Source organism: Alligator mississippiensis, chromosome 4 (assembly GCF_030867095.1).
Source record: "Alligator mississippiensis isolate rAllMis1 chromosome 4, rAllMis1, whole genome shotgun sequence".
NCBI classification, from domain to species: Eukaryota; Metazoa; Chordata; order Crocodylia; family Alligatoridae; genus Alligator; species Alligator mississippiensis.
Window position 1 is genome coordinate 2,422,273 of NC_081827.1, and position 24,307 is coordinate 2,446,579.

General features: G+C 59.3%; 1 protein-coding gene across 1 annotated transcript in view; it reads left to right on the top strand.

Moving 5' to 3' along the window:
• The window catches only part of SND1 (staphylococcal nuclease and tudor domain containing 1), a 227,842-nt gene that overhangs the window by 38,088 nt on the left and 165,447 nt on the right, over positions 1 to 24,307 (top strand). The window contains exons 7-10 of the mRNA XM_059725618.1: positions 126 to 284; positions 533 to 639; positions 1,300 to 1,390; positions 15,101 to 15,214. Coding sequence (XP_059581601.1) covers positions 126 to 284; positions 533 to 639; positions 1,300 to 1,390; positions 15,101 to 15,214 — 471 coding nt within the window. The remainder of the gene's footprint in view (positions 1 to 125; positions 285 to 532; positions 640 to 1,299; positions 1,391 to 15,100; positions 15,215 to 24,307) is intronic.

A 24,307-nucleotide genomic window follows, 5' to 3' on the forward strand; every position in this document is an offset into this window, starting at 1 on the left:
CTGTCCGGTCTGTGCCAGGCCCTTGTTCTGGGAGGGGTTATTACCTCTGAGAAGGGAGGGGTCTGGGTACAGCTATTCGTCCTGTGCCCTCACTCCCCTATGCCCCTGTTGCGCTCCCACCACAGTGCCCCACCTTCAAGAGAGAGGCGGACGGCACCGAGACGCCGGAGCCGTTTGCGGCAGAAGCCAAGTTCTTCACAGAGTCGCGGCTGCTGCAGAGAGACGTGCAGATTGTCCTGGAGAGCTGTCACAACCAGAATATCCTGGGCACCATCCTGCACCCGGCAAGTTGGGGGGAGTGGGGTCTTTGCCAGGCATGGCCATCCAGGGGAGTCCGGGGACTGGGAGCTGCTTGCGTCTGCGGGCTCTCGGGGCATCTAAGAGGCTCTCAAAGTCAGCGGGAGTGTTAACATCCTGGCTGTTGCCCTTTGGAGTGGCTGTGACCTGCTGCCTCAGGCTGTCCAGGGCACTGGCTTCCTCCTGCAAAGGTCACCATGGCTTGTGGGGTCTGAATGAGTCCTCTCCCTCCCAGAACGGCAACATCACGGAGCTGCTGCTGAAGGAGGGCTTTGCACGCTGCGTGGACTGGTCCATCGCCGTTTACACCCGTGGGGCTGACAAGCTGCGCGCGGCTGAAAGGTACCTTGGGCATCGTGGCCTTCGTGGGGCTGGTCCAGAAGCTCCAGGTCCTGGCTTGGGGGCTGGATTAGCTAATGGCATCCCTGGCTGGAGGGCATGGCGCTTAGAGCTGGTGCGGCCGGCATCCTGATTAGGGAGGTCTGCCTTTTTGCGGGGGGATACCTGACGTCTCCTGGGGGAGAGTGGGGCCAACAGGACAGGGGAGGCTGCTCCCTGCAGCCGGCCCGGTTTGGCTCCTAAGACATGGCATCTCTCTCTTCATTGCTTCTTTCCTAAAGAGTTCCCCCTGCCCTTGGCTTGCTGGGTGGTGCCTCTCTGCTTGGCCTGGCTGAGCATACAGCCCTACCAGGAGGGGCAGGTCTCTGCTTGCTGTGCAAGAAGTCCGAGGCTCCAGACTAGGCTAAGAACTGGGCTTTGCAGGCCATCACCAGCCCTGAAGCAATTTGGACCACAGCTTCCCCAGCAGGGGCAGTTTGGTTCCCTGCCAGGCTCGGGCCCCATCAGCTCCTTGTGAAGTCCAGCGGGCCCCTGGTGCCCCATCAGCTTTGTGCGGGATGGGGCAGCCATCTGCCACGTGGTTGGTGGAAGCTGGCTGTGCTACCTGGATGGGGAGGAGATGTCCAACCCTGGTGAGTCACTGTGCTTCCTTCTTGTCGCTAGATACGCCAAGGAACGCAAGCTGCGCATCTGGAGAGACTATGTGGCTCCTACAGCAAATCTGGACCAGAAGGACAAGCAGTTTGTGGCCAAGGTAAGGGCTGTGCGGGCTGTAGGGGGAAGGCAGGGCATGTGTTGGTGCGTCTGACCGCCGTCTATGAAGTGGGACCCTAGGGGACTTTGCTGCAGCTACAAAACAGCCTTCCCTGGTGTCGTTGACTCGAGACATGCCAGTTCCCATGAAGTGTTCAACGTGGGTCAGTGCCCGCTGCAGGAGGTGGGGCTTGCAGAGCCAGGTGCCCTGTCCTCATCGCCTGCTCCTGGCATTGTGAGCACAGCTGACAGCCATGCATTGTCTTCTGGAGGTGAGTTCAGGCATCCCGGGCAGCTTCTGGACATGAAGCTGTCTCGGAGTGCCCAAGGCAGGTGCAGCTTTTGAGGCTGAGCAGGGAGGAGCTGCCGCCCATGCAGTGCCATTGTGCCAGCCTGCAGCCCTTCCCTTTCCGGGTGCACCGTGGAACCGTTCCAAGAGGTCTAAACTGGGCTACACTGGTTTGCACGTTGTGACAGGACCCCGAGCCGCGAGGGTACAAGCTTCCCATGAGCCGAGATCCTCAATTACAATACAGCTAAATCTAGGATTAAAACCCCCTGGCATTAATGGGGGGGAAATGCAATCGTGGAACTGGGGAAGATGAAATACAATATAAAGGTTTAAAGCACACCCTCTCCTGACACTTCTCCCTCTCCCCCCTGGCCAGGGCTGGCTCCACTGTCCACAGCTGGCTCCAGTAGCAGGCAGGAATCGTTCCTGTGTGCAGCAGACTCCGTGTCCCTGGAGGCCTCGGCTTCTCTGTTCTTTAGCAGGACACCTCTGCCCCATGGCTCCAGGCTTCTCTGCTGCAGTCTCCACGGGGCAGACTCCCTCTGTCTCTGCTCTCTGGGGTTTGCACCATCTGGCTCTGGATTTCAGTAGGCTGCAGGCACCTTCAAGCTCCAGCTCCCCAGCTTGCATCTCCTTCCCCCTCTCCAGCTTCTGGGGAGAGCCAGAGCTCTCTGCAAAGGTGCCCATCCAGACAGCAGAGTGGAAGGAGTCAGGCCACCCCCTGGATGCTCCCATCCAACATAACCCCATTCCCTGCCAGAACAAAACCATCCACAGAAACCCTTTCAACATGTAACATCCTGACAAACAGTACAGCCCCTTTAATCGTCCCACACATCTCCATTTGCACCTCAAACTGCTTTTAAACCAGCCTAAGTGATGTGTGTCTATGTCCCTTCCAGGACCACCTTCCTGCCCTGCTTCCTGCCAGGGGGGCTCCATCTCTACCTCCCCGAGTCTTACCTCTTCTTGCAAGGGGGAAGGGAGCCTTGGGGCAGCAGTGCCTGGCTGGAAAGTGGCCAGACCCCCAGCGCATATGGGGAGAAGTTTCTTCCTCTGGGCTTTGCTCCCTCCTGTGGCCATGCTCGTCCTGCCGGGACAGCTCTGCTCTGGCTCTGTGCCCGGCAGAGAGCGGCTCTGCCTTGCTAGCAGGCGGGCTCTAGCTTTCCCTTTGGCTCTGCTTGCTATCGCTTGCCCCATCCCCTTCTTGAGGCTTGCCCAGGTGGTGGGAACCTCAGGGTTACATCCCTGTGGAGTAGAAAGTAATCGGCACAGCATCGAACACGGCCTGGCTGCTTTGCCTTTCCTGTGACCCAGCTGGGCCTGGGTTTGGAGTTCCCAGTGCTTCCTGGCAGTCCTGGAGTTGGACCGAGCTGTGAGCCCTGCGCTGTACAGGCCCCGTGAGATGAGGCAGGGGGTAGGAGAGACAATGGGAGAAGCGTGCCCTGAAGCTGTGGGAGAACTCATCCTTCCCACTTACTCTCCTCCTTTGCCTTGCTTCCCTCCCCCTCCCAAAGCTTATGACTGGGGATCCCCAGGCTGGAGGAGCTGGTCTTCAGCCTGCAGCGTGTCTGGACCCTGCGCACCCTGCACGGAGCAGCTGCACGGGCTCCAGGCTGGGAACCAGCAGGAAGCCACTAGATGGTGCTGTCGGCTCACTCTTAGGGTGGGGGGGGCCCGGGAAGCTAGGCACCATGTGGACCCATGCGGAGCCTGGAGCCTGATCCAGAGCCTCCAAAAAGTGCAGCTGCGTCGCTTGGGAAGTGAGTGTAAACCCCTTGCTCCCCAAAACCCACCTTGCTCTGGTCTCAAGCCCCTCGGTTTCTCCCTGTTCTTTGGCAATGGGTTTACAGTCTCATTGTCGGATCGGTGTGTTGGGGCCCATGCTGCAGGATGAGTCCTGATTGGTATTCTGTGGCTGGGCACAGGGAGAAAAGGGTGCTGGGCACGGTCACTGCGTTGTTGCCAGGTCAGGCCTGAGCTGCTTGCCGACTTGATCTGTCGGAGAGGGGCCGGCATCCTTCTTAGCTCAGGCTCTGGGGCTTGGTGGTGCATGGGCTTTGCATGTGCCCTCGTGTGTCCACAGCTCATCTTTCTGCAGGGCTGCAGCCTAGGAAGGCCCTGGCTAGTTTGTCTCTGAGTGGTGGTGGAGCTGTGAGCCTCAGGTAGGATGTAGTCACCCAGTGCTCTTGTTGGGACTTAAAGCTGGAGGCACTGGGTGCTGCTGCAGCCTAAGCTGGGGATGGGGATGGGGCTGGGCTGTGCCAATGCTCCTGCTGGCACCAACCCCGCAGGGTCCTGGCAGGAGAGTCTTGCCCCTGTGCTCAGGCTCAGCCCCACTGCACTGGGGCAGGAGGGGATTGCCCCTCTGTTCAGACTGGTGTGGATTGTGGGGGTTTGGCTTCCTCTGCAGCAGGGGCATGGCCTGGGCCTGGGCTTTGCAGTGCCCATGACCCCCCTGGCAGCAGCAGGACGTTGGCATCTGTGGAATAGGGGTGGAGGCGATGCTTGGGGCTGTCAGGGTCAACTGTGTTGTGCGGCTCTGAGATCTCAAATGGGGTTTGTCTGGACTGTTTTGGATGGGGCTGATCCTGGACTGCAGCGACCCTGCAGCTCCCTGTCCGCCCTGCGGCTCTATGACATCTTGCCCCTGCTGAAGCCTATTGGTGTCACCGGCATCTTGGTGTCACCAGTTTGCTCTGAAAGGAACCAGAGAGGCTCCAGCAGGGAAGTCCTCTCCCCCTGCCCTAATGGGGGCCGGCCCCCTTTGAGGGCACTGCTGGTGGGGAAACAGCTTCCCAGGTGAGGCTCTGCCTTTCTCCATGTCCAGACCCTGTTGCAAAGAGGAGCCAAGCAGACAGCACTCGGGAGGGAATCCCTGGTCCATGTGCCCCAGCCCGGGAAAGCACAGATCCGGACAGCAGGGTCTAGATGATGATCCAGAGCTGGCGGCGGGGATTCTTCGCTCTGGGGCCCAAGGCTCTGTTACTGATGGCAAATGCCTGGTGGGGAGGGGAGCTTGCAAACTGGCTGCCTTCTCCTGCATCCTGCTATCGACCAGGAAGACTGGACTCGGAGTCCAGGGCCTGCAGGGACTGGCCTGCCCGCAGCCATGCTGTCCAAATGCCTCTCCCTGCAGGCAGCCTCCTGAGTGAGCCCAGCGTGCGCTTGACTGCAATCTCTTCCCAACAGCCTCCCTTTGTGCCTGGCTAATGGCCCTTGCAAGCCAGGTCCTGTGCCCTTGCTCAGCTTTTGGCCCTTGCTGTCTCTGCCAATAGGTTTCTGCACCAGCTTCTTCCACGCTTGGGCTGGCAATCAACCTGTCCCTTTCTCCTGCCTGCCTGTATCTGGGGAGTCTTGGGCTTGTAGGGAGACTTTGAGGGGCTGTCTCGCCCGGCCCCTGCACGCACATGGGCTGCTGCTAACTCAGCCCCTGCCCAGTACTTCTCCAGCCTCCTTTTACAAACCCCCAGGGAAGGAGAGTGTGCTCTGCCCCTGGGCAGCTGGGCTCTCGGCCTCGCTCCTGTGATGGGAAGGAAGCTAGTCCAGTGATCTTGTCTGGACCCACCATGCTGCAGCACAAAGCCATTGTGTCCTGCCCTTGGCGGTGAGGGCAAGCAGTTATCTGCCCTCCTTTGCTTTAAGGGGGACCTGATTGCAGTCATGCTGTCTTCTGCAGTGATGCTTGCCTTTGCCCTCTCAGCCTTTCCTTGTATGGCTGCCTTCGTAGCCCTTGATCATTTGTCCCCTGCCTCTGGACTCTTGGCTATGGTCTGGTCAGATTTTGTACAGCCTGGGGGGTGTGTGGGGAGGGTTGCCTTCCTCTGCAGCAGGGGCACGGCCTTGGCCTGGGCTCTCTGCAGCGTCCATGACCCCCTGGCATCAGCAGGATGTTGACTGCAGCAGCCCCCCTGCTGTCCCCGGGCCCGGGGCGATGCCTGGGGCTGTGTTGGGGACAACCATGTTGTGTGGCTCCAAGGTCGGACACGGGGTTTGTCTGGGCTGGACAGGGTTGATCCTGCCTCGGGCAGGGGCTGGATTAGATGTGACCTCTGCCGCTCCCGAGCAGGTCCATGGCTCTAGGACTCAATGAGCTTCTACATCCTTTTTAAAACGCGGGGCCTAGACCTGCACATGGCGCCGTAGCAGAGGCCTCGGCCGTGCTCGGTAGAATGGCACGTTCTCCTCCCGTGTCTCGCACCTCCGTTCTCCCGTTGATACAGCCTGGAATTGCATTTGCTTTCCTTTTTATTTTTTTTTTTCCCCTCTCTCTGTGACTGTCGCTGCTGACTCACGGTGAATTTAATCCACCCAAACCCCCAGATCCTGCTCAACACTGCAGCTGCCCAGTGAGGGGCTCTTCGAGGGCTGTACCTACAGCAGCCATCTATGACTGCAGCCCTGATCCTGTACCTGAAGGCTTCTCCACCTGACGTGGCAGGTGCCTGGGCTCTTTGGCTCTCTTGAAAGAAGCGCTCTCCTTTGAACCTTGCTAGTTTGGGGGATGTGGCGAGAGCTAATCCATATTGTCACACTGACTGGCCGGGCTGCAGTATGGCATAGAAGGACCTGGGGTTACGGGGGACCAGAAGCTGAATAGGAGCCAGCGGCGTGCTCTTGTTGCAGAAAGAAAAGCCGACGGCAGACTGGGCTGTCTTAACAGGAGTGTCAGTTGTAAATGAAGGGCAGCGATTCTCCGGCTCTGCTCGGCACTGGGGAGGCCTCACCTGCAGCACTGTGTTCGTTCTGGGAAAGGATGTGGACAGATTGGAAGGAGTCCAGTGGAGAGTGACAGAAATGATTAGAGGCCTGGGAGGGACGACTGATGAGGACAGGCGGAAAGAACTAGGGTTATTTAGTGGAGAAGAGGAGCCCGAGGGGGGGATTTGATAATAGTTTTCGGATCCCTGAAGGGCGGTTTCTAGAGAGGCTGGAGACGGGCTTTTGTCTGTGCCCGCGGGGGACGGGACTAGGAGCAACGGCCTCCGGCTGCAGCAGGAGAGACTTTACATTGCAGACAAGGCGTGTGTGGACTCCGATGGGGGTCGGGCATTGGAAGAGGTGTAGGATCTCCATCCTGGAAGTTTCCTAGAGTATGTTGGACACGTTTGGCTGGGCTGATCCTGCCTGGAGCAGGGGGCTGGACTAGGTCTTGTGAGGTCCCTTCCAGCCCGAGCATCCCATGATGCGATGTAGCTAGGAAGCTCCTGAAACAAACCACAGCGCTTGTCTCTTCTCGGAGCTGCTGGATGAAGCCCCTGGGCTGGGAACGGGGGGGTCTGGTGGCAGGCAGAGCTGCATCCACCATGCCGCATCCCTGGGACAAGCGCCTCTGCTCTCCCAGCACCCAACGGCCTTGTCCCCATCTACCCCTGCCAAGTCCTGTTGCCGGCTTGGGAGATGAGGGCCAGGCCCTTGTATAGGTCTGGGTTTGATGGGCAGCCAGTGTGCGGTGCAGACATCTGGCATTGCAGTCTCTTGTAACCTGGGTGGAGGTCGTTACAGCCTGGCCCTCGAGGGCTTGTTGGGGTGGGAGCTGTCTAGCCTGCAGCTGGCTGTGTGCTGGGGGATCGGTGCAAGGAAAATGTGGAACTTCTTGGGGGTGGGGGGATAAAGCCCCTGCCCACTCTCCTCCACACCTGTCTTCATCTCTCCAGGATCCCAGGACTGCTCCCCAGGAGCTGCAAAGGGTTTTGAGGCAGGTCAGTGCAGGGAAGTGCCAGCCTGGTGCTGAGCAAAGGCAGAAGGAAGGTGCATTTGCCCCAGTCCTCCCCAGCCAGCGCAGGCAGGTCCCATTTGAGGAGGTCGCTACCTCTGGAGTAGTTGCAAAAGTCGGGATGGAAGTGTCCCGGCCTGATGCTGGACTCCAGCCCTCCAGGGTTGATTTGAGGAGGGACAGAGCTGGCGGAGGGCTGGGAAAGCCCAACCCTGTCCCTAGAGTTTCTCTGTCATGCCTGTGCAGGGTGGGTTCATAGATGTTAGGGGCTGGAAAGGACTTCAGAGATCATCAGGTCCAGCTCCCTTGCTCAAGGCAGGAGACTGCCGAGGTCAGATGACCCCAGTGAGGCGTGTGCATGTGTGTGCAGTCGTCTGGATGCACGTGCAATGGGTGTGTGTGCATTGCAGTGGTCTAGCCCAAAGAGGAAGGTACAGTGGTGAGCATCAGATTAGTGTGGCTGCACTGCTGCTCCACATCCAACTTGGGACCTCCTGGCTGCTACAGGCCCAGGACTCGGCCTCCCCCTTGGGCCTCTGAGGAGGCTGCTTCTTGTGCCTGGGCGCACAGGAGAGGTCCCCCAGGGCAGGGCTGGCACCAGTCCCTGCTTGGCTGGCAGTCCCGGGGAGCAGAGAGGAGCGCGTCGGAGCTCTCCCTGTCTCTTCAGGTTAAGGCAGGAGGCGCGTTGCCTTCACAACGATTAGCCAGGCGCTCATCTGGGCTAATGCTGCCTGTCGCGGTGCGCCGGCCTGCTACCGTTCCCTCGGCAGTTCTGCTGATCGCAGCCGTTTTGTGCCATATGGTCCCTGGAGCATGTGCTTGGTCTCCCCCTCCCCCTTTCTCATCCCTTGCCAGTCTGGCAGGTTCCAGGAGCTTTGCCCAGGCCGCGGCATGGATGCGGGGTCTCGGGGGCTGCTCTGAACCTGGGACCCCTGATTCGTGCAGCAGGGGGATGGTAAATTGCTTCCCTGTGCACCCCTGTCAGCCCAACGGGGGTCTGCTCTGGCCTCGTGTCTTATATCGTGAGCTGTCACACCCCAGTCTGTCCCCTCCTCGCCTCTGATGGATCCCAGCTGCTCGGGTGAAAGCCCTTCCAGGGGCTGTGCCCAGCTCTGCTGCAGACTGACCAGCACTGAGTCCCTGGAGTCTCTGAGCCTCGGGTCTCTGCGCCATCAGCGTGCCCTCGTTGCCAAAAGGCTAACGGCATCCTGGGCTGCATTGGAGCAGATGGAGGGCAGTGATTCTTCCCCTCTATTCAGCACTGGGGAGGCCACATCTGGAGTCCTGTGTCCAGCTGTGGGCCCCCACTGCAGGAAGTATGTGGACACAACGGAGGGCAATGAAAATGGTCAGAGGGCTGAGGCACGTGACTTCCCTTGATCTGCTGGCCAACGCTCCTGCCAGTGCAGCCCAGGGTGCTGTGAGTCTTCTTGGCAACAAGGGCACGCTGCTGGCTCCTGTTCAGCTTCTTGTCCACAGTCACCCCCAGGTCCTTTTCTGAGACAGAGCTGCTGCTTAGCCAGTCGGTCCCCATCTGCACTGGTGCATGGGATTGCCCTTTGGCTCTTGCCTGGTTAGATGACGGGTACTTTGCCGTGTGGCTCTGCTTTCCTCGGTGGCTGCCTGGCATTACTGGAGAGCAGGTGCTGAGTCCCTGCGGCACCTTCCCTGTGCTGGAGGGCCTGTGGGGCTGGTAGGCACTGTGGGCTGTGCTTTACCCACTCCTGCCTTTACCACGTGGGCCCGGTGTCACTTGTGCACGGCTCTGCCGGCGAACGCCAAGCTCCTGGCCTCTGCCCCCGGAGCAGAAACGTCCGAGTCAGCATTCGGGAAACCAGCCCGGGGAAGCCCCCGAGCCACCTTGTTCTTAGTGTCAATTTTGGGTCCCTTCCTCTTGCTGAGAATTGCAAGTGACAGAGGAAATCAGGACAAATGTCTGAGTGCTTTAAAGCGCAGAGTTGCAGCGAGCGCCTGTGGAAGGTGCTTTATAAACACTAATCAATCCTCATCACTCCCCGAGAGGCAGGGAGACCAGCGGAGCCAGTCCCGGCAGCCGCCAGTCTGCTCCCGCCGCCCGGAAGGGACTCGGGGCGTGGAATGTTTGCGGTCGAGCGTGTCCCGGCGGCTAATGAGAGCTGACACGGCCAACGCCGCGGAGTCGATCGCTTTATTGCTGGCGCCGTCCCGGGGCCGGGCAGCCGGCCGCGCCGCTCGTTCTGCTCCCGGCACTGACGTCCTGGTTTCCAGCAGGGGAGGAAGTTGCATGGCAGCGTCGAGGCAGCTCCTCTGACCGTGTCTGATGGGCTTTGGCGAGCGGCGGGTCCGGCTGCCGTCACGTTTCGCTGACGGGGCGCGAGCGAGAGCCGGTTGCTCCCTTCATTGGAGGAGGGTTTGGCTGCAGAGAGAGCAGGCTTGAAGGGGGTGGCAGGGAGCTAAGTCTTCATGTTGCAGAAGGTCCTGTGTTCTGGGGTGAGGTTTTGCCCATTAGCAGTGCTGGACAAATGCATCTCTCCCTGCCTGCTCTCTAAAGTGCATCTCTGGTCTGGAAATGCAAAGCAGAGGCAGCTCGGGCAGAGCTTTTAGGACCCAACTGGGTGTCAGTGGATGGGTATCAGCAAGTGCCACCCAGGCCTGTTGCCTTCAGCTACCCCATGGGGGTGAGCTGGCTTCTGTGTGGCCAAAGGAGCTAACCCCACCGAGCCAGCCCAACTGCTCCCAGCCAAGGGGCTTCCCCACGCAGCGGCTGGTGCCTCCGTTCCAGACACTTCAGAGGGGCCTAGACTTTGTCAGTCAAAGGTGAAGTCTCCGTGTACTGGAAATCCAGAAGCCGGGAAGGGGGGTCAGCTTGGGGTTTCTTACAAGGCCAGAAACCCACAGCTTGGTCCGCACTGCCTCCCCACTTCTGCCTTTGCTGGCTGGCCCCTGTAGCTGTAACCCCCTGTCAGGTTTCCCTGGGGTCTGGGCAAGGGGAAAGCCTGGCAGGAAGCAGCTTGTCACCGCACATCTGGGAAAGCTGATCTTAATCTGTCCCAGCATTGATCTATCGTAGGCGCAAAGAAACAGTTAATGTGGCCATTAATCTCTGGGTGCATGGGCTTAATGAGGCGGTGGCGGTGGGTGGGTGTAGCGAGCCGGCGTGGCGCTGTGACAGCTTTGGGGAGGACCGTGCTCCCTATTGCTGCGCTGGAGCCCTGCCTCTGGTGGGGCTGGCTGGGACGTCCTTGGCTTCTCAAGATGAACCCCTTTTCCTTTCCTTTGCAAGCTGTGCCCAAACGCAGGTCTTCAGACCCTCCGCGTCTTGGCCAAATCAACCTGGGTTTTAGGGGAATGTGCCAGCACCCTTTGTCTACCAGATCGTGGCGCTGAACTCGGTGGGTGATGGAGGCACGCAGCAGAGATCTAGGTCGAGTGGAAAGGCATGGGCTGTTCTATCCTGCAAACCCAAGAAGGTCCCTCCAGACTGCCCTTGCGTGGATCTCGGCTTGGCCCATGTGCCTCTAATCTCTGGTCCCATAATGTCCATGTGCCTCGCCATCTCCAGCACACCGCTGTCCTGCTGGGCATGCAGCTGCTGCTTCCCATTTCACAGATAGCGGTGCCTCGCTTCCCAAAGGGACTTGGCCAGCGTCATGCAGGGAGCCCAGCAGAAGGAGGAATTGAGTCCAGATCGGTCGAGCCACAGGCCAGCCGCCGGACCCCGGAGCATCTTCCCTGCACGTAGCTGCTGAGCTCCAGGGCTGTGTGGCTCTGCCCTCCGGTCTGGTCTGTGCCTGGTGGGTCTCTGGTCCCACTAGTAGGCACAGCCAGGGGAGGCATATGCTGCCCCTTAACCATACAGTGAAAGCAGACGCGAGAGCATCTGGGATCCTGGAGACAACTGTTCTGAATTGCTGCCACGTGATGCTGGGATTGTCAAATCCTAGAGCCGTGGGGCTGGAAGGGAGCTGCGGGGTCGCATCCAGTCCCAGCCCTGCCCGAAGCAGGATCAGCCCTGTCCAAATGAGCCCAGACAGACCCTGTGCAACCTTGAAGCCTCATGACACAGTTGCCCCTGCCCCCAGGAAAGCAGGGGGGCTGCGGCCGCCACCGTCCTGCTGCTGCCAGGGGGTCGTGGGCGCTGCAGAGAGCCCCGCTGCAAAGGAAGGCAAAAATGCACCAGTTCGCACCAGTCTGACCATTCCCGGATCTTGTGTTGGGGGATGTCGAACTTCGGACCCATCCAGGGAAGCATCTCTCAGCTGTTCAGGGACCGAGAGTCCAGAGGGGTGTGTGCATTGGGAGCAGAGTTTCCTCGGGCAGAGCATCTGGAAGAGCTGCTACCGCCGCTGGGGGAGCGACCGTGGTGCGAGACACATCCCTGATACAAACCTTTGGGTCGGAAAATCGGAGAACTCATAAGGATCAACAGCTGTGACAGAGCCTCTCATGTGCAAAGCCCCAACCTCCTTGCTGGGGAGGGACCCCGGGAAGCCGAGCGCTGGGAGCCGCGGGCGGGCGGGCAGCTGCACCTGGGTCTGGCCGGGAGCAGCTCTGGTTTATTGGTGCTTTGGAGCATTCGCCTTGCCCTCCCTCCAGGAGGAGGCCCCGGGGGCAGTTTCATTTCAGAGCCTTCCTGGGGAAAGCCAGAGCAGCGCGTGCGGAGGCTCTTTCGGATGCAACAGCAGCGCCTCGACAAAGCCCTTCGATCCATTTATCAAAGCGCCTGCGGCTTTTGTACTGGGGCAGGTGAAACTGCAATAAATATTGGAGAAAGGGAGCTGTAAACAGCAGACTGGGACATTTGTTAGCCAGATAAAGAGGCCGGCGTCTCGGGGTGGGTATGCCGAGTCTCCCCTTCTGCTGCCAACCCCTCCAGCCCTGGCAGCCAGGGGAGGAACTGGCATGTGCGGCAGGTGATGGATGTGGTGCCCGTGGGAGTTGCTTCCACCTTCCTTTAAGGTCATGGCTATCTCCTTGGCCCCGAGTGACCCCAGTGCAGGGTCCTGACCCCATGGCTGGCTTAACTGATGGCAGCAATCCTGCTCACTTAGGCCGGCCTGTCCAAGCTGCCGTGGGTCCCAGAGTCCAAATCCCACCTGGGGTGTTTGGAACGGGGATCTCTAGTCCTGATGTTGCTCCCGTGGCGTTTGGCTCCATCTGCTTCCCTGGGGCTGGATAGACAAGCAGCCTGGGGCTTAGCTTACAGTGATGCTCTGCTTGCAGGATTTATACTTGAGCTTTATGCTTGAAGGGCTGCCATAAAGAGAAGAGAAAACACTTTTTCTCTTGCTGCAGAGAGCAGGATGTGGACCAGCGGCTGGAAGTTGCAGACAAGGAGGTTTGGGCTGGATCTAGGGGAAAAGCATTGTCAGAGCAGGGAGGCTGTGGGAGACGCCAGGGCCGGAGGCTGGTGGGGAGCTCCAGCACTGGAGGGGTCAGGATGGGCGCTGGGCGGGAGGATCTAGGTGCAGCGATGCCCATGCTCTGCTGTGGGGTGTCCTAGGCCTCTGGGTTGTGCTGTCTGCCCCAACCCCCTTTTCTGCTCCCTGTATTGGGGTCTAAGCCTCCCTCAGGTGAGGTGCTGCTGCAGCCCAGGCTGGGGATGGGGCTGGGCTGTGCCAATGCTCCTGCTGGCACCAACCCCGCAGGATCCTGGCTGGAGTGTCTTGCCCCTGTGCTCAGGCTCAGCCTCATGCTTCACTGGGGCAAGAGGGGATTTCCCCCCATCTCAGACTGGTCGCATTGGGGGATTTTGCCTTCCTCTGCAGCGGGGGCAAGGCCTGGGCCTGGGCACTCTGCAGCACCTATGACCCCCTGCCCCGGCAGCAGCAGGACGTTGGCAACTGCAGCCCCCCTGTATCCTGGGGCAGACATAGGGGCGATGCTTGGGGCTGTGTTAGGGGCAACTGTCATGTGGCTCCAAGGGTTGCACGTGGGGTTTGTCAGGGCTGGTTTGGATGGGGCTGATCTTGCCTTGGACTGGATGTGACCCTGCAGCCCCGCGGCTCCACGACTCTGAGAGCCCCGATGTAAACGGCCTCGTGCACACTTAATTGAAGCAGCTGGCAGGAAGCGACCCGTGTCTTACAGCCACTGCCCTTGTTGTGCCACCCTCCACCCTGCTCTGCCTTTCCCTGCCATGGGCTCTGTCTACATTGCTTCAAGCCTGTTTGGTGATGCTCTTTGCATGTTTCTGGGTGCAGCAGGAAACATGGCAGCAGCATCCTGAAGGCAGGGTCAGGCCTCCTGCCTCAGCCCTGAGGCCTGGCATCGGGCAGTCCTGGCCCCAACACTGGCCACACTGGAGGTTTTGGAGGAAGGCAGAGCCCCATCCGCGGGCAGCCTGGCTCCGGGGAGCCTGGGATCCCTTTCTGACCCCCGCCGCCACAATTATGCCCCGAAGCATGAGATTGGATTACTCTGCCCTCGGCACGCAAGCAGCTCTGGAGCGATGGGTTTTGTCTGCAAAACCAGGGCCCAGAGGAGGCTGAGGCCATGGGTAACGAAGCCCCTGAGGGGTGTTCTCTGCCGAAAGGAGCAGACGCAACCCTCGGTGTCTGTTTTAATTTGGATTTGCGTAATCCTGTTATCCCTCTGACTAAGCACGCGCCGCCGACACATGCGCTCGCCAGAGCAAGAGCGGTGCCAGGGGCCAGAGTCTGTTCCTTCTTTACTCCTCTCCTGTTTCCCCACCAGGGCCTGGTGTTGCTGCCTGGGCTCCGGCTGCACGCGGGGGGGGTCCAAGGCAGGCTGGCAAAGCTTTGCCTGCCCTCCGGCCGCAAGCAGCTGGGTGGCTTGTTGTTTCAAGGCAAGAATAAAAATGCTCGTTCCTTACGCGGGAGAGGGGTGCAGAGGGCCGGGGCTCCGAACACCGCAGAGCGGGGCGTCAGCCTTGCTGGCTATAGCCCAGGTGCTGTCCCACTCGGACCAGCTCAGCTATGTTTGCACAGGATTAAACGTGGCTGGAAATGCTTAAAACAGCACCGCATTTCTGGGTCTGCAGCAGCTGGAGAGGTGCTTTTTGGTCTCTTGAGCATTCGGCTTATTTGCTTCATGGGCTGCGCCTGGAAGCTGGGTCTAGGCAGCCCCTCAGTCCTTGCCTTGCTTCTTGCAACAGGGCCTCTGTTGTCCTCTCCCTCATCTCTCCAAAGCTCATCCCAGCAGGCCTCTTGATTAAGGCACCGTTGTGGAGTCCAGAGTCCCCTGCCTTAAGCACTGGACCAGCACGTGGTCGGGCTGGGGACCGTGGGGTCTCTGCTGTCATCAGAGTGCCCTCATGGCCTGCTGATTGGGGACCCTTGTGCCAGCACCGGGCTTGGCGCTGGTCCCTTGGGCTGTACTGCCAAGGGAGGGAGCTCCGTTGACTGGGGTCCTTCCCTGCATGGCTTGGTCACTGGGCATCTGAAGCGGCAAGGCCTGTCCTGGGCATGCATGCTGGCTGAGTCCAGCCCAGTTGCTCCCATGGCCACCTGCTTGGGGCTGGCAGGGAGGCATTGCCCAGTGGTGCTACCTGCCTTTCAGGCCTTTTCTGCCAGTCGGTGGTCCTGGGCCTGCCAGCGCCTTGGAGGGAGGCAGCTTCATGTTCCCAGGGCTGAGCTGTGCCCTGGAGACCCCCCGGCCTGGGTTAGCTGTGCAAGGGGGGAGGCATGCCGGGAGGGCTGGGTGGGACGCCGGAGTTGTTGCCCTCGGTACGGGCTCACCTGCCGCTGCTGCTTTGTCCCCAGGTGATGCAGGTGCTCAACGCGGACGCCATCGTGGTGAAGCTGAACTCGGGAGACTACAAAACCATCCACCTCTCCAGCATCCGGCCCCCAAGACTGGAGGGTGAAAGCACTCAGGTAGGATGTCTGTCTGCAGGTGACCACGGTCCCTGGCTATGGACTCGGGGGGGGGCAGACCCCCACGAGTAGCGAAGTTGGCAGCCGTAACGGCGGGTCACGGGGCCTCTGTTGTGCCAGGACTCTGCCGTTCGAACCGGGGGTGGCTGCAGCAGCTGCCTCTCGGCGAGCATCTGCGCAGTACAGCCTCCGACTCTCTTCCCCGAGGCAGATGCGGCTCCTTGTGTGGGATGCGCGTGTCGGAGGCAGGGAAGGCTTCCGGGCACCTCTGCCTACGGTTCCCTGCGCCTTAGTTACTGCCAAGAAGGGGCTGTATGTGCAGAGAGCAGGAGGGACCGGCGGGGGCGGGGAGGAGAGAAAGGCACCTGCCCCAGGCCTGCCGTTCCTTGCATGACCTTCACCTTGGCTGGAGACATGGGAGCGTCTCTGTGCTTTCCAGTGCCTTGAGACCCCTTTTACTCTGCAGTCAGTTGTTTGTCTGTCCGTACTTAAGGTCCAAAAATCAGTCTCGCTCCAGAGCAGGAGACCATATAACGTGCTAACTCCCCACCTTAGTTTTCCGTTCTTTGCTGGTTTTCTTTTCTTCCTGCTCATAAGGCTTCTGTCCCCAGGCCTCTGGCAGCAGGTGGGTTTCAGAGCCGAGCGGGGTAGGCGAGGGGCAATATAGACCCGCCAAAGCCCTATCTGGGGAAAATGCAGTCTTTGTGTCGGCCAGCCTCCCGGCGTGGAGACCATCCCCCTATGAGGCTTCCCTCCCTGCCCTGGCGTCAGCCTCTGGTGACCCTCCTGTGGCCGCAGGTTGCAGGGCGCATGGCCAGATGCAGCCGGCTGCATGCTAATGTGAGCTGAATGGAAAGTGCCACGCAGCTGAGCATTCGGGAGAAGCAGGCAGCTTAAGCAGCGAATGTTGCCTTCCAGTCCTCTGGGCTTGGTCTCGCAGCCTCAGACGGGGCCTTCCAACTTCCCTGCAGCCTCTGGGGTGCGGCATGGCACATGGAGGGCTGCAGGGAGATGAGTAAAATCCAGGTTTGTCTTGGAGACTCCTTCCTCCTCTCCCTCTGGGACTTGTAGTCACATTATAGACCCCTTCAGCCTCTGGCATAAAGGCTCCTGAAGACCAGCCTGCATGGACCAAGCTTCCAAGCAGAAGCTGGGCGCATCTGATGTCCAAGACCCGAGGACCGGAGCTGTTGGGACACGTCGCCCCGTGCCCGAACGTCTCGGTAAGGGACCGAGCAGATGGGAGCTGCTTCGGGACCCGTGTGTGCCGACCTATGGTGCTCAACCTGAGCACGAACCCAGCAGCCTCCTGGGTTGTATGAACAGGAGCATTGCTTGCAAATCCAAGGCGGTGATTCTCCAGCTCCGCTCTGCACTGGGGAAGCCTCCCCTGGAGTCCAGTGCCCACTTCTGGGCCCTGCTCTTCAAAAAGGTGGGCAGGTTGGAAAGAGGGGCCTGGGAGGCCAGACTGAATTAAGGCTAGATGAACTAGGGTTGTTTGGTGTGGAGCAGAGAGGGTTTTGATCACGGTCGTCAAATCCCTGCAGGGCGATGACCGAGGATGGAGGCAGACTCTTCTCTGTGGCCTCGGGACGGAGCTAGGAGCAATGGTCTCCAGCTGCAGCAGGGGAAACTGAGGCTGGAGATGAAGGGGAGCGTCTGGTCTCTGAGCAGGGTTAGGGATCGCAACAGGCACCTAGAGGAGTGGTGGGATCTCCGTCTTTTGGAGGTTTTCAAAATCAGGTTGGACAGACCCGTGGCTGAGCTGGCTTAGTTGGGGCTGATCCTGCCTTGAGCAAGGGACTAGGTGAGATGCTTGGTCCTTTCCAGCTCTGCTTTCCTACCATCCCAGGAACGTGAAGCATTGGGGGTTGGGCTAGATGTGGCCTCTTGAGGTCCCTTCCAACCCTCGTTTTCTGATTTGGGATCATCTTTTCTGCTTTGCTGTGCTGGGGTGCGAGTGCACCTCTGATTTAGCTTCCGACTTGACCTCTGCCTCCGACTCCAGCCTGGGGCACTTCACATATTCCAGGCCTCCGTTCCCCTGTGTGCAAAATAGGGGGGTGCTGTCCTCTCTTGCCGGGTGCAGAGCTGTTCTGAGGGCCACAAAACCAAGGGGTTGTTCTTTCACCCATTGAAACGGGTGTGATGCTTTCTTGCGGCTGCAGCGGGGGGTCACATCCGTGCTGTGATCGGAGCCTCCCGGCGGTCAGCCAACTTCGCAGGCACGGGCTGCTTGTCGCACAATCTGCCCGTGGATTTCAAGGGGCTCCAGGGAGCACGGCAACTGGCCCTGCTAGCCGAAGGGACCTCCAGCCGGCATCTTTAATACGTCGTATGAATACTGCATGAAGGGGGTGGCGGCTTGGCTGGTGCGCAGAGAGGCTGCGATTCAAGGTGGCTTTCTCTTCTGAGCAGGGGCCTGGCACATAGCGCACGCCCCGGGCAGTGCAATGGGCTGTGCTAGTGGCTCCTGCTTTGGCCTCCTCGCTCCGCTGTCCAAGGAAAGCATCCCAGAGCCTCCCAAACGGGGCAGATGGGCAGGGGGGGCAGAGCCGGGGTTGCTGTGGGAACCGGAGCTTGGAAATTCCTGCCGTCTGCAACGCCGCGGTGTTTTGTACACACTGAATTATGAATAACGGCTAAGATTAGACGGTTCCTCCTGCTGTCTCCTTGGCATCTGCCGCAGGTGGCATGGTGTTGCGGGGAGCTGAGCATGCCGCTTGCATAATGGGAGGGGGACATTCCCGGTGAAGGCTACGGGGCGCTGGCTGCTTCGCTGCCATGCCGGGGCTTGGCGCTACGTTGGCTTTGGCTTGTCTTGAGGTAGTGCCGGCACCTTACAGCCCCTGTGCCGTGCTGACTACTTCTGTGACAACTCCTAAGGGGTTGTTAAGCCTCTTCCAGAGGCTTTGGTGCTGCTGTAGTCCAGGTTGGGGATGGGCTGGGCTGTGCCAATGCTCCTGCTGGCACCAACCCCGCAGGGTCCTGGCTGCAGGGTCTTGCCCCCGCGCTCAGACTCAGCCCCACACTGCACTGGGGCAGGAAGGGATTTCCCTCTGCTCACACTGGTCGCACCGAGAGGTTTTGCCTTCCTCTGCAGCAGGGGCATGGCCTCGACCTGCGCTCTCCACAGCATATATTGACAGCCTCTTGTAGAAGCAGGACGTTGGCTTTCCCTGTGCCAGGTTCGGGTGCGGTGTCCTGTGTTGTGTCGGGGTTGATGGTCATTCATGTAGAGTTCAGGCGATGGACGTGTCTGGGATGGTTTGGAGAAGAATGCGAGGACTACTGTGGACTGGGTCAGACCCAGGTCTGTCGTGTCCAGTCTCCAGTGTCACACGGGCAGAGCGGAGCTGGACGGGAGAGCGGCGGAGTCCGAGCAGGGTTTTTCCCGCTGCTCCTCTTTCCCTTGCAGCCTTTACGGGCCAGGCCGGTCTGATGCAGAGGCCGTGCTGTTAGCTCCCGCTCCGGAGCGCCCCATGCCCGTTTCCTCCAAGCCCATGTCCAGTCCCTGGGTGGATCTGGTCGAGCTCTCAGCTCCCACCGCATCCGGTGACCACTCTCCTCACACTTGTAATTGCACACGGTGTGAAAAAACTTCCTTGTGTGAGTTTTAGGGCTGATTGTGTCTCAGGCAGGGGCTTGGACTAGATGTGACCCCTGGCGCTCTCTTCCAGCCCCGTGGCTCTAGGTTTTCGCTCTTTTTGGCGGGGCGGCGTGTGGGTCCTCCGGAGGCCCAGAGCCACTGGGACTGCTGCGTTCCCTTTCGGTGCCTTCTCCTTGCCTCCCTGTACAGTTGGGCTTGGATGGGCCCTGGAAAGCTAGTCTCCTGCAGGGACCTGCTCTCCTCCCGTGGCGTTTCCTCTGCCTGTGCTTTTCAGGGCACCCGAGGTCATCGTAGCCCAGAAAACACAGTCCTGGCCCTGAGATCAGGGGCTGGGTCGGTGATGGGAAGCCTCCCCACGCTGTTGCTTCTTGCTGGTCATTTTCTTAGGGTCTTGTTTGGGGGAAGCTCACTGGCTCTGTGCAACCCACTCGCTCTTTGCAATCAAAAGACCCCAGAGCTGGCAGAGACCTCCATAGCTGTCTGGTCCCGCTCCCTGCTGGCTGCGCTGTCCTTTGCACACCCCAGACAAGTGTGTACCGGCCTCTTCTGGAAACCCTCCACGGATGGCAGCACTGCCGCTTCCCTGCTCCAACTTGGGGGAAGTCCTCTCTCCCAGCTCTGCTAGCATCCCACCGGGGCAGCTGTCCGGGGCCATGAGCTTGGGTTATCGGATGCTGTTCCTTGCTCTGGGTTCGCTGGTGTGCACGGCACCCCGGAGAACGAAGCTCGTGCATGCTCCCAGCAGAGGCCAGCCCCCCTTTGAAGCTCTCCCCTGGGCTGTGAGTGACATGCATTGCAAGAAGAGGTGGGAAACCCCGGCTCGGGCTCCTCCGGTCCCAGGGGCCGTGCCGGCGTTCCTCCCTGCAGCGTTTTCTCCAGGGCTTTGATCTCCATGTTCCCGGCCCTTCCCCTGGCAGCCTGGAAGGTGTTTTCCTTGGCGTTCAGGGGGGCTGGCTGCTCTGCCCACCCCCATCGGATGGATGTAGACCGAGCACCTTGCTGCTCTGCAGCGGCCCTCGCCGTGTCCAGCTGAGCCCCCTGGCTGCATTCAGCCCCTTGTTTTCCGATCTTCCTAGCTCGTTTTTTTGCTCTTTCTGCAGCTGTTCTCCAGCCCGTCATTCCCTTTCCCTCTGGGATCTGCTCCTCTCTGAGCCGTATCCCTCTCGCTACAGAGTGGCCAGCCCTGCTTGGGCTTCCAGGATTGCTCCCCGCTCCCCATGCTCAGGCCTTGCTTAATTATCTGGGAATGTAATAACTAGGGTGTTTACCCAACGGTTTAATAAGATGGGATCTCATCCAGATCCTCGCTGGGCCCACCACCGGGCTGTGTCGGTATGCGGCCCTGGGCTCCCGATGCACCTCCTCCTTCCCTCCCCGTCCTCGTCCTCCCTGCTTTTCTCCTCCTGGAAATGAGACTCCGGCTTCTCCCTGGCAACGGGCTCGGGGCGAGAACCTGAGAGGAATTCAGGACCAGGCTCCCGGCAGCATCAGGTGTGCGCGGACGCCCACGTTGTGCACGCTCGACTGGCTAGCACGTGCAGGAGCCTGCGGCAGCCGGGTGCCTGCCGGCCTGGCTCTGGTTGCCATTCCCCTGGCTGGCCGAGGGAGAGCGAAGCCCAGGAGCGTGGCCGGAGGACTCTGCAGCCGGCTTGGGGGGATAGCGTGTGGGGAGGGGGGCACAGCTCATTCACCTCTTTTTCTGCAGCCCTTCCTGGAGCACGTGGGTCAGATGCAGGAACGCAAATGCCGACCCCGCGTGGGTGTGGAGAAAGGATGCACGCGGGGGAGGCGGGCTCAGGGCTCGGTCTGCTCCAGTTTTGGGCCGGCTCTTAGCGTAGCTGGGTGACCTGCTGTGTTGGCTCCTATCTGCAGCTTCCTGAAAGCAGCCTTTGAAGCTGTGCTCCCACGTTGCCAGGACAGGCATTGAGCCGGGCGAGATGCGGACGAAGCTCTCCGGCGGTAGCGGCTTATCTGCCCCTTGTTTGGGAGGGGACGGGAGAGCCCAGTAGCTAGCGATGAGCAAGCAGAGCTCTGCTGGGGAGATCCATCTCCATCCTGCGGAAGGCAAATTGGTCCCTAGGCACCTGGTGTAGTAGATGGGAACTGACACGCTGAAAATCCAGGGTAATAAAATCCTACAGCCTTTCATCTCCCGCCTTCATCGCTTGGCGCGAAATGAGTTCTGAGAGCCGGCGCTGATCGCGGCTAATGTCTCTATCGCTCGTCGCTGTCGAGGAACACGACGCGTTTGCAGGCAGATGTCTCTCTCTTCCCCGCTTCATGTCCCCCCCCACCTGCCTCCCATGTGCTAGGTTTGCAGATGCCGCGCGCACGGGGTGATGGGATGACGAGCCCTTGATGGGTGAGTGATGCTTCTGAGCTGAGACGCTGCGGGAGAGACACCAGGGGAGGGGGACTCTGCATCTCTGGGGGTGTCGGGGGGGAAAGGGTGGACAGGCGCTGGGCAGGAGGATCTAGGAGCAGCGATGCCCCGTGCTCTGCTGTGTGGATCTCCCAGGCTTTTGGGCTGTGCTGGTTGATGCATGGGGCTGGGAGGGAATCCCACCCCTGCTACACGCGCCAGGTGTGTGTGGTGCCTCAGGCAGGGCTTGGACTGGATGTGACCCCACACCTCCCTGCGAGCCCCACGGCTCTGGGAATCTGTGAACACTATGGATTGCACCTGCTGCTCTCCCGGTGTCCTGGGTTTCTCTGCTCGGAAGAGCCAAGTACCTCTGCTGCGCCTGGAGCATGACTGGAGCCTCTGAATGCTGCTTCTCCATGCGTCCCCTCCTAGCACGCAGCCGGGGTTGCGCTTTCCTGGTGGAAACGGAACAAGAGGCTGCATCCTGGGAGCTGACAGCTCTTCACTGGGTACAGGCCTGACTTGGGGGCTCCCCTGGGACCACTGTGCAGATTTGCCAGGGATTACAGCTTTTTCAGTGGTTGTTAAATGTAAGCAGCTGCTCTTAAAATCACAGAATTGTAGAAAATGAGGGTTGAAGGGACTTCAGGAGGTCGCATCTAGTTCAGCCTTCTGCTCTAAGCAGGACCAGCCACAACTAGATCATCCCAGCCCAGGCTTTGTCTAGCTGGGTCTTAACCTCCAAGGATGGAGATGCCACCACCTCTCTGGGGAGCCTTTTCCAGTGTTTTACTACTCTCCTTGTGAGAGTTTTTCCTAATATCGAACCTCACCTTCCCTTGCTGCAGCTTGAGCCCATTGCTCCTTGTCCTGTCATCTGCCCCCACTGAGACCAGTCCAGCTCCATCCTTTTTGCAGCCCCCCGGCAGGGAGGTGAAGGCTGCTATCAAATCCCCCTAAGTCTTCTCTTCTGCAGGCTCGATCAGCCCAGTTCCCTCAGCGTCTCCTCACCAGTCCTGCGTCCCAGCGACACAACCATTTTCGTTCCCCTCCTCTGGACTCTCCAATGTGTCCACTTCCTTTCTGTAGCAGGGCCCACAGCTGGACACGGGACTCCAGATGTGGCCTCCCCGGTGCTGAATAGAGGGGAAGAATCACATCCCTCGATCTGCTGGCACCGCTCCTACCAATGCAGCCCAGGATGCCATTACCCTTCTTGGCAACAAGGGCTCACTGCTGGCTCTTGTCCACTGTCACCCCCAGGTCCCTTTTCTGCAGAGCTGCTGCCCAGCCAGTCAGCCCGCAGCCTGCACCCATGCATGGGATTTGTTGCATCTTAAGTGCAGGACTTTGCACTTGTCTTTATCTTGGCTCCGGTGCATAAAAATCAAGCCCTAGACTGTTCCCTCTACTTGATACTGAGTTGGGGGAGGCTGCAGTAACCCCTCTTTTGGGGTAGAAGGCATGCAGCTGGCCAAAGACCAGAGGATTGCATGGGTTAGCGTAGTCCTGGGCTTTTGACAGCTGTGCTCATCTGCCTTGTCCTTTTTAATCCCCCCCGCAGTCGGCCGGTCTTGGTACCCTACCCCCTCATGCATGAAGCAGGGCTAGCTCCGTGCCCTCTGCAAGTCACTGCTGGAGCATGCACGGGCTGGGAGCTAGCTTGAGCCAAAGCCTGAAACATGTTTAAGCTTATCAGAGCAGCCTCTCTGCAGGATCTCTTATCAGGGCTGCAATATGGTCTCTTGGAGCAGATGCTGCCGTATGGGTTACAGAGCAGCGGTCCCGTCTTATTACCCAGCGACTTCCCTTTTAGGCAGGGGTCGTACATCTTCCTGGGTGCAGCCCTGGTGTAGGCAGGGGTCTGCCCTTCCAGCACATCCCCTCGCTTGAGGGCTGGGGGTTAAGTTCCAGGGTCTTGTCGGTGTTACAGCCTCCATCCTCTCACCCGCCCGCAGTGAATTAGGAGTCCTGCCTTTGCCAAGCATAAGGCTCAGCGTCGGAGTTTGGAAACAGACTTTGGACTCTGTCTCCTGCAGGCTGTGCCTGGGAGAGATGCTTCCAGCTGACACATAAATGAACACTTCACGCTGCATAATAAAAGGGGGGTTGCTCTCCTGCCATACCCCTCCCTCCCTGGAGCTGTCAGGCCAGTCCCAGGGACAAGGAGCACAGGCTCGATTCTCTTCCTCTTGGCCTCCAGGAGAAAGAGCAGGAAGCCTGGGGACTTGGCTGTGGATCCCAGCTCCGTACAGCACAAGCCTGTCCCTGCCTGAACATGCTCCTTGCTTGGAGAGCTGAGACTTCTGGGGCCGGAGCATCCCCTTGCTTATCTCCCTGCAGTCGAGCGCTCATAGAAAGTTGATTTTTTTAATTCAGTTTTTTTTTTTTTTTTTTCAGGCGCTCGTTCCTTTTGGACAGCTAAATTATAGCATCTCGTTAACAGTTTTATGCGCTAGAAAGCTACATTTGCTCAATTGATGCAATAGCAATACAAATCCTGCTCCAATCCCACAATTTATCTAAATTGATATCTTAATTGGTAATACTCTGGGGGAAAGGAGCCGAACACACACGGACCCTGATTTAAGGAACAGAAAAGGGGGCGGGGGGGAGAAAGAAGAGAAAAAAAAAATCCATTACTTTTTTCAAAATCTCCAACTTGGAGATTTTGAAAAAAGTAATGGATTTTTTTTTTCCCCCCTTGCCAGAGCAGGGGAAGTGTTGCAGCAGTAAACACAACGAAGTTTGTGGATTATTGGCAAAGCAGAGGCTTGCTTTTTTTCTGCCCAATGTCGATGGGCCGGCTCGGTTGTCAAGGTCTCTTGAAAGGTTCGCTGCTTCTGTGGCACTGGAAGAACTGGCTTTTGGGTGTTAGCGGAGAGCTGGAGCAAAGTCGAGCTGGCAGGGCCCTTGGGAGCTCGCATCTGGTCCCGGCCCCTGCAAGGAAGGCTCAGCCCTGTTTGAAAGCAGCCCGGGGAAGTGTTTGTCTAACTGGTTCCTCAAAGAAGCACAGCTACCAGGCCTCGTGCCCAGCCCACCAGGACCCCCCTGGCCTGCCCCACTTAATGCTGGGGGACCCCTGAGCGTGGCCGGTGTCCTGCTATTGCCAGGACAG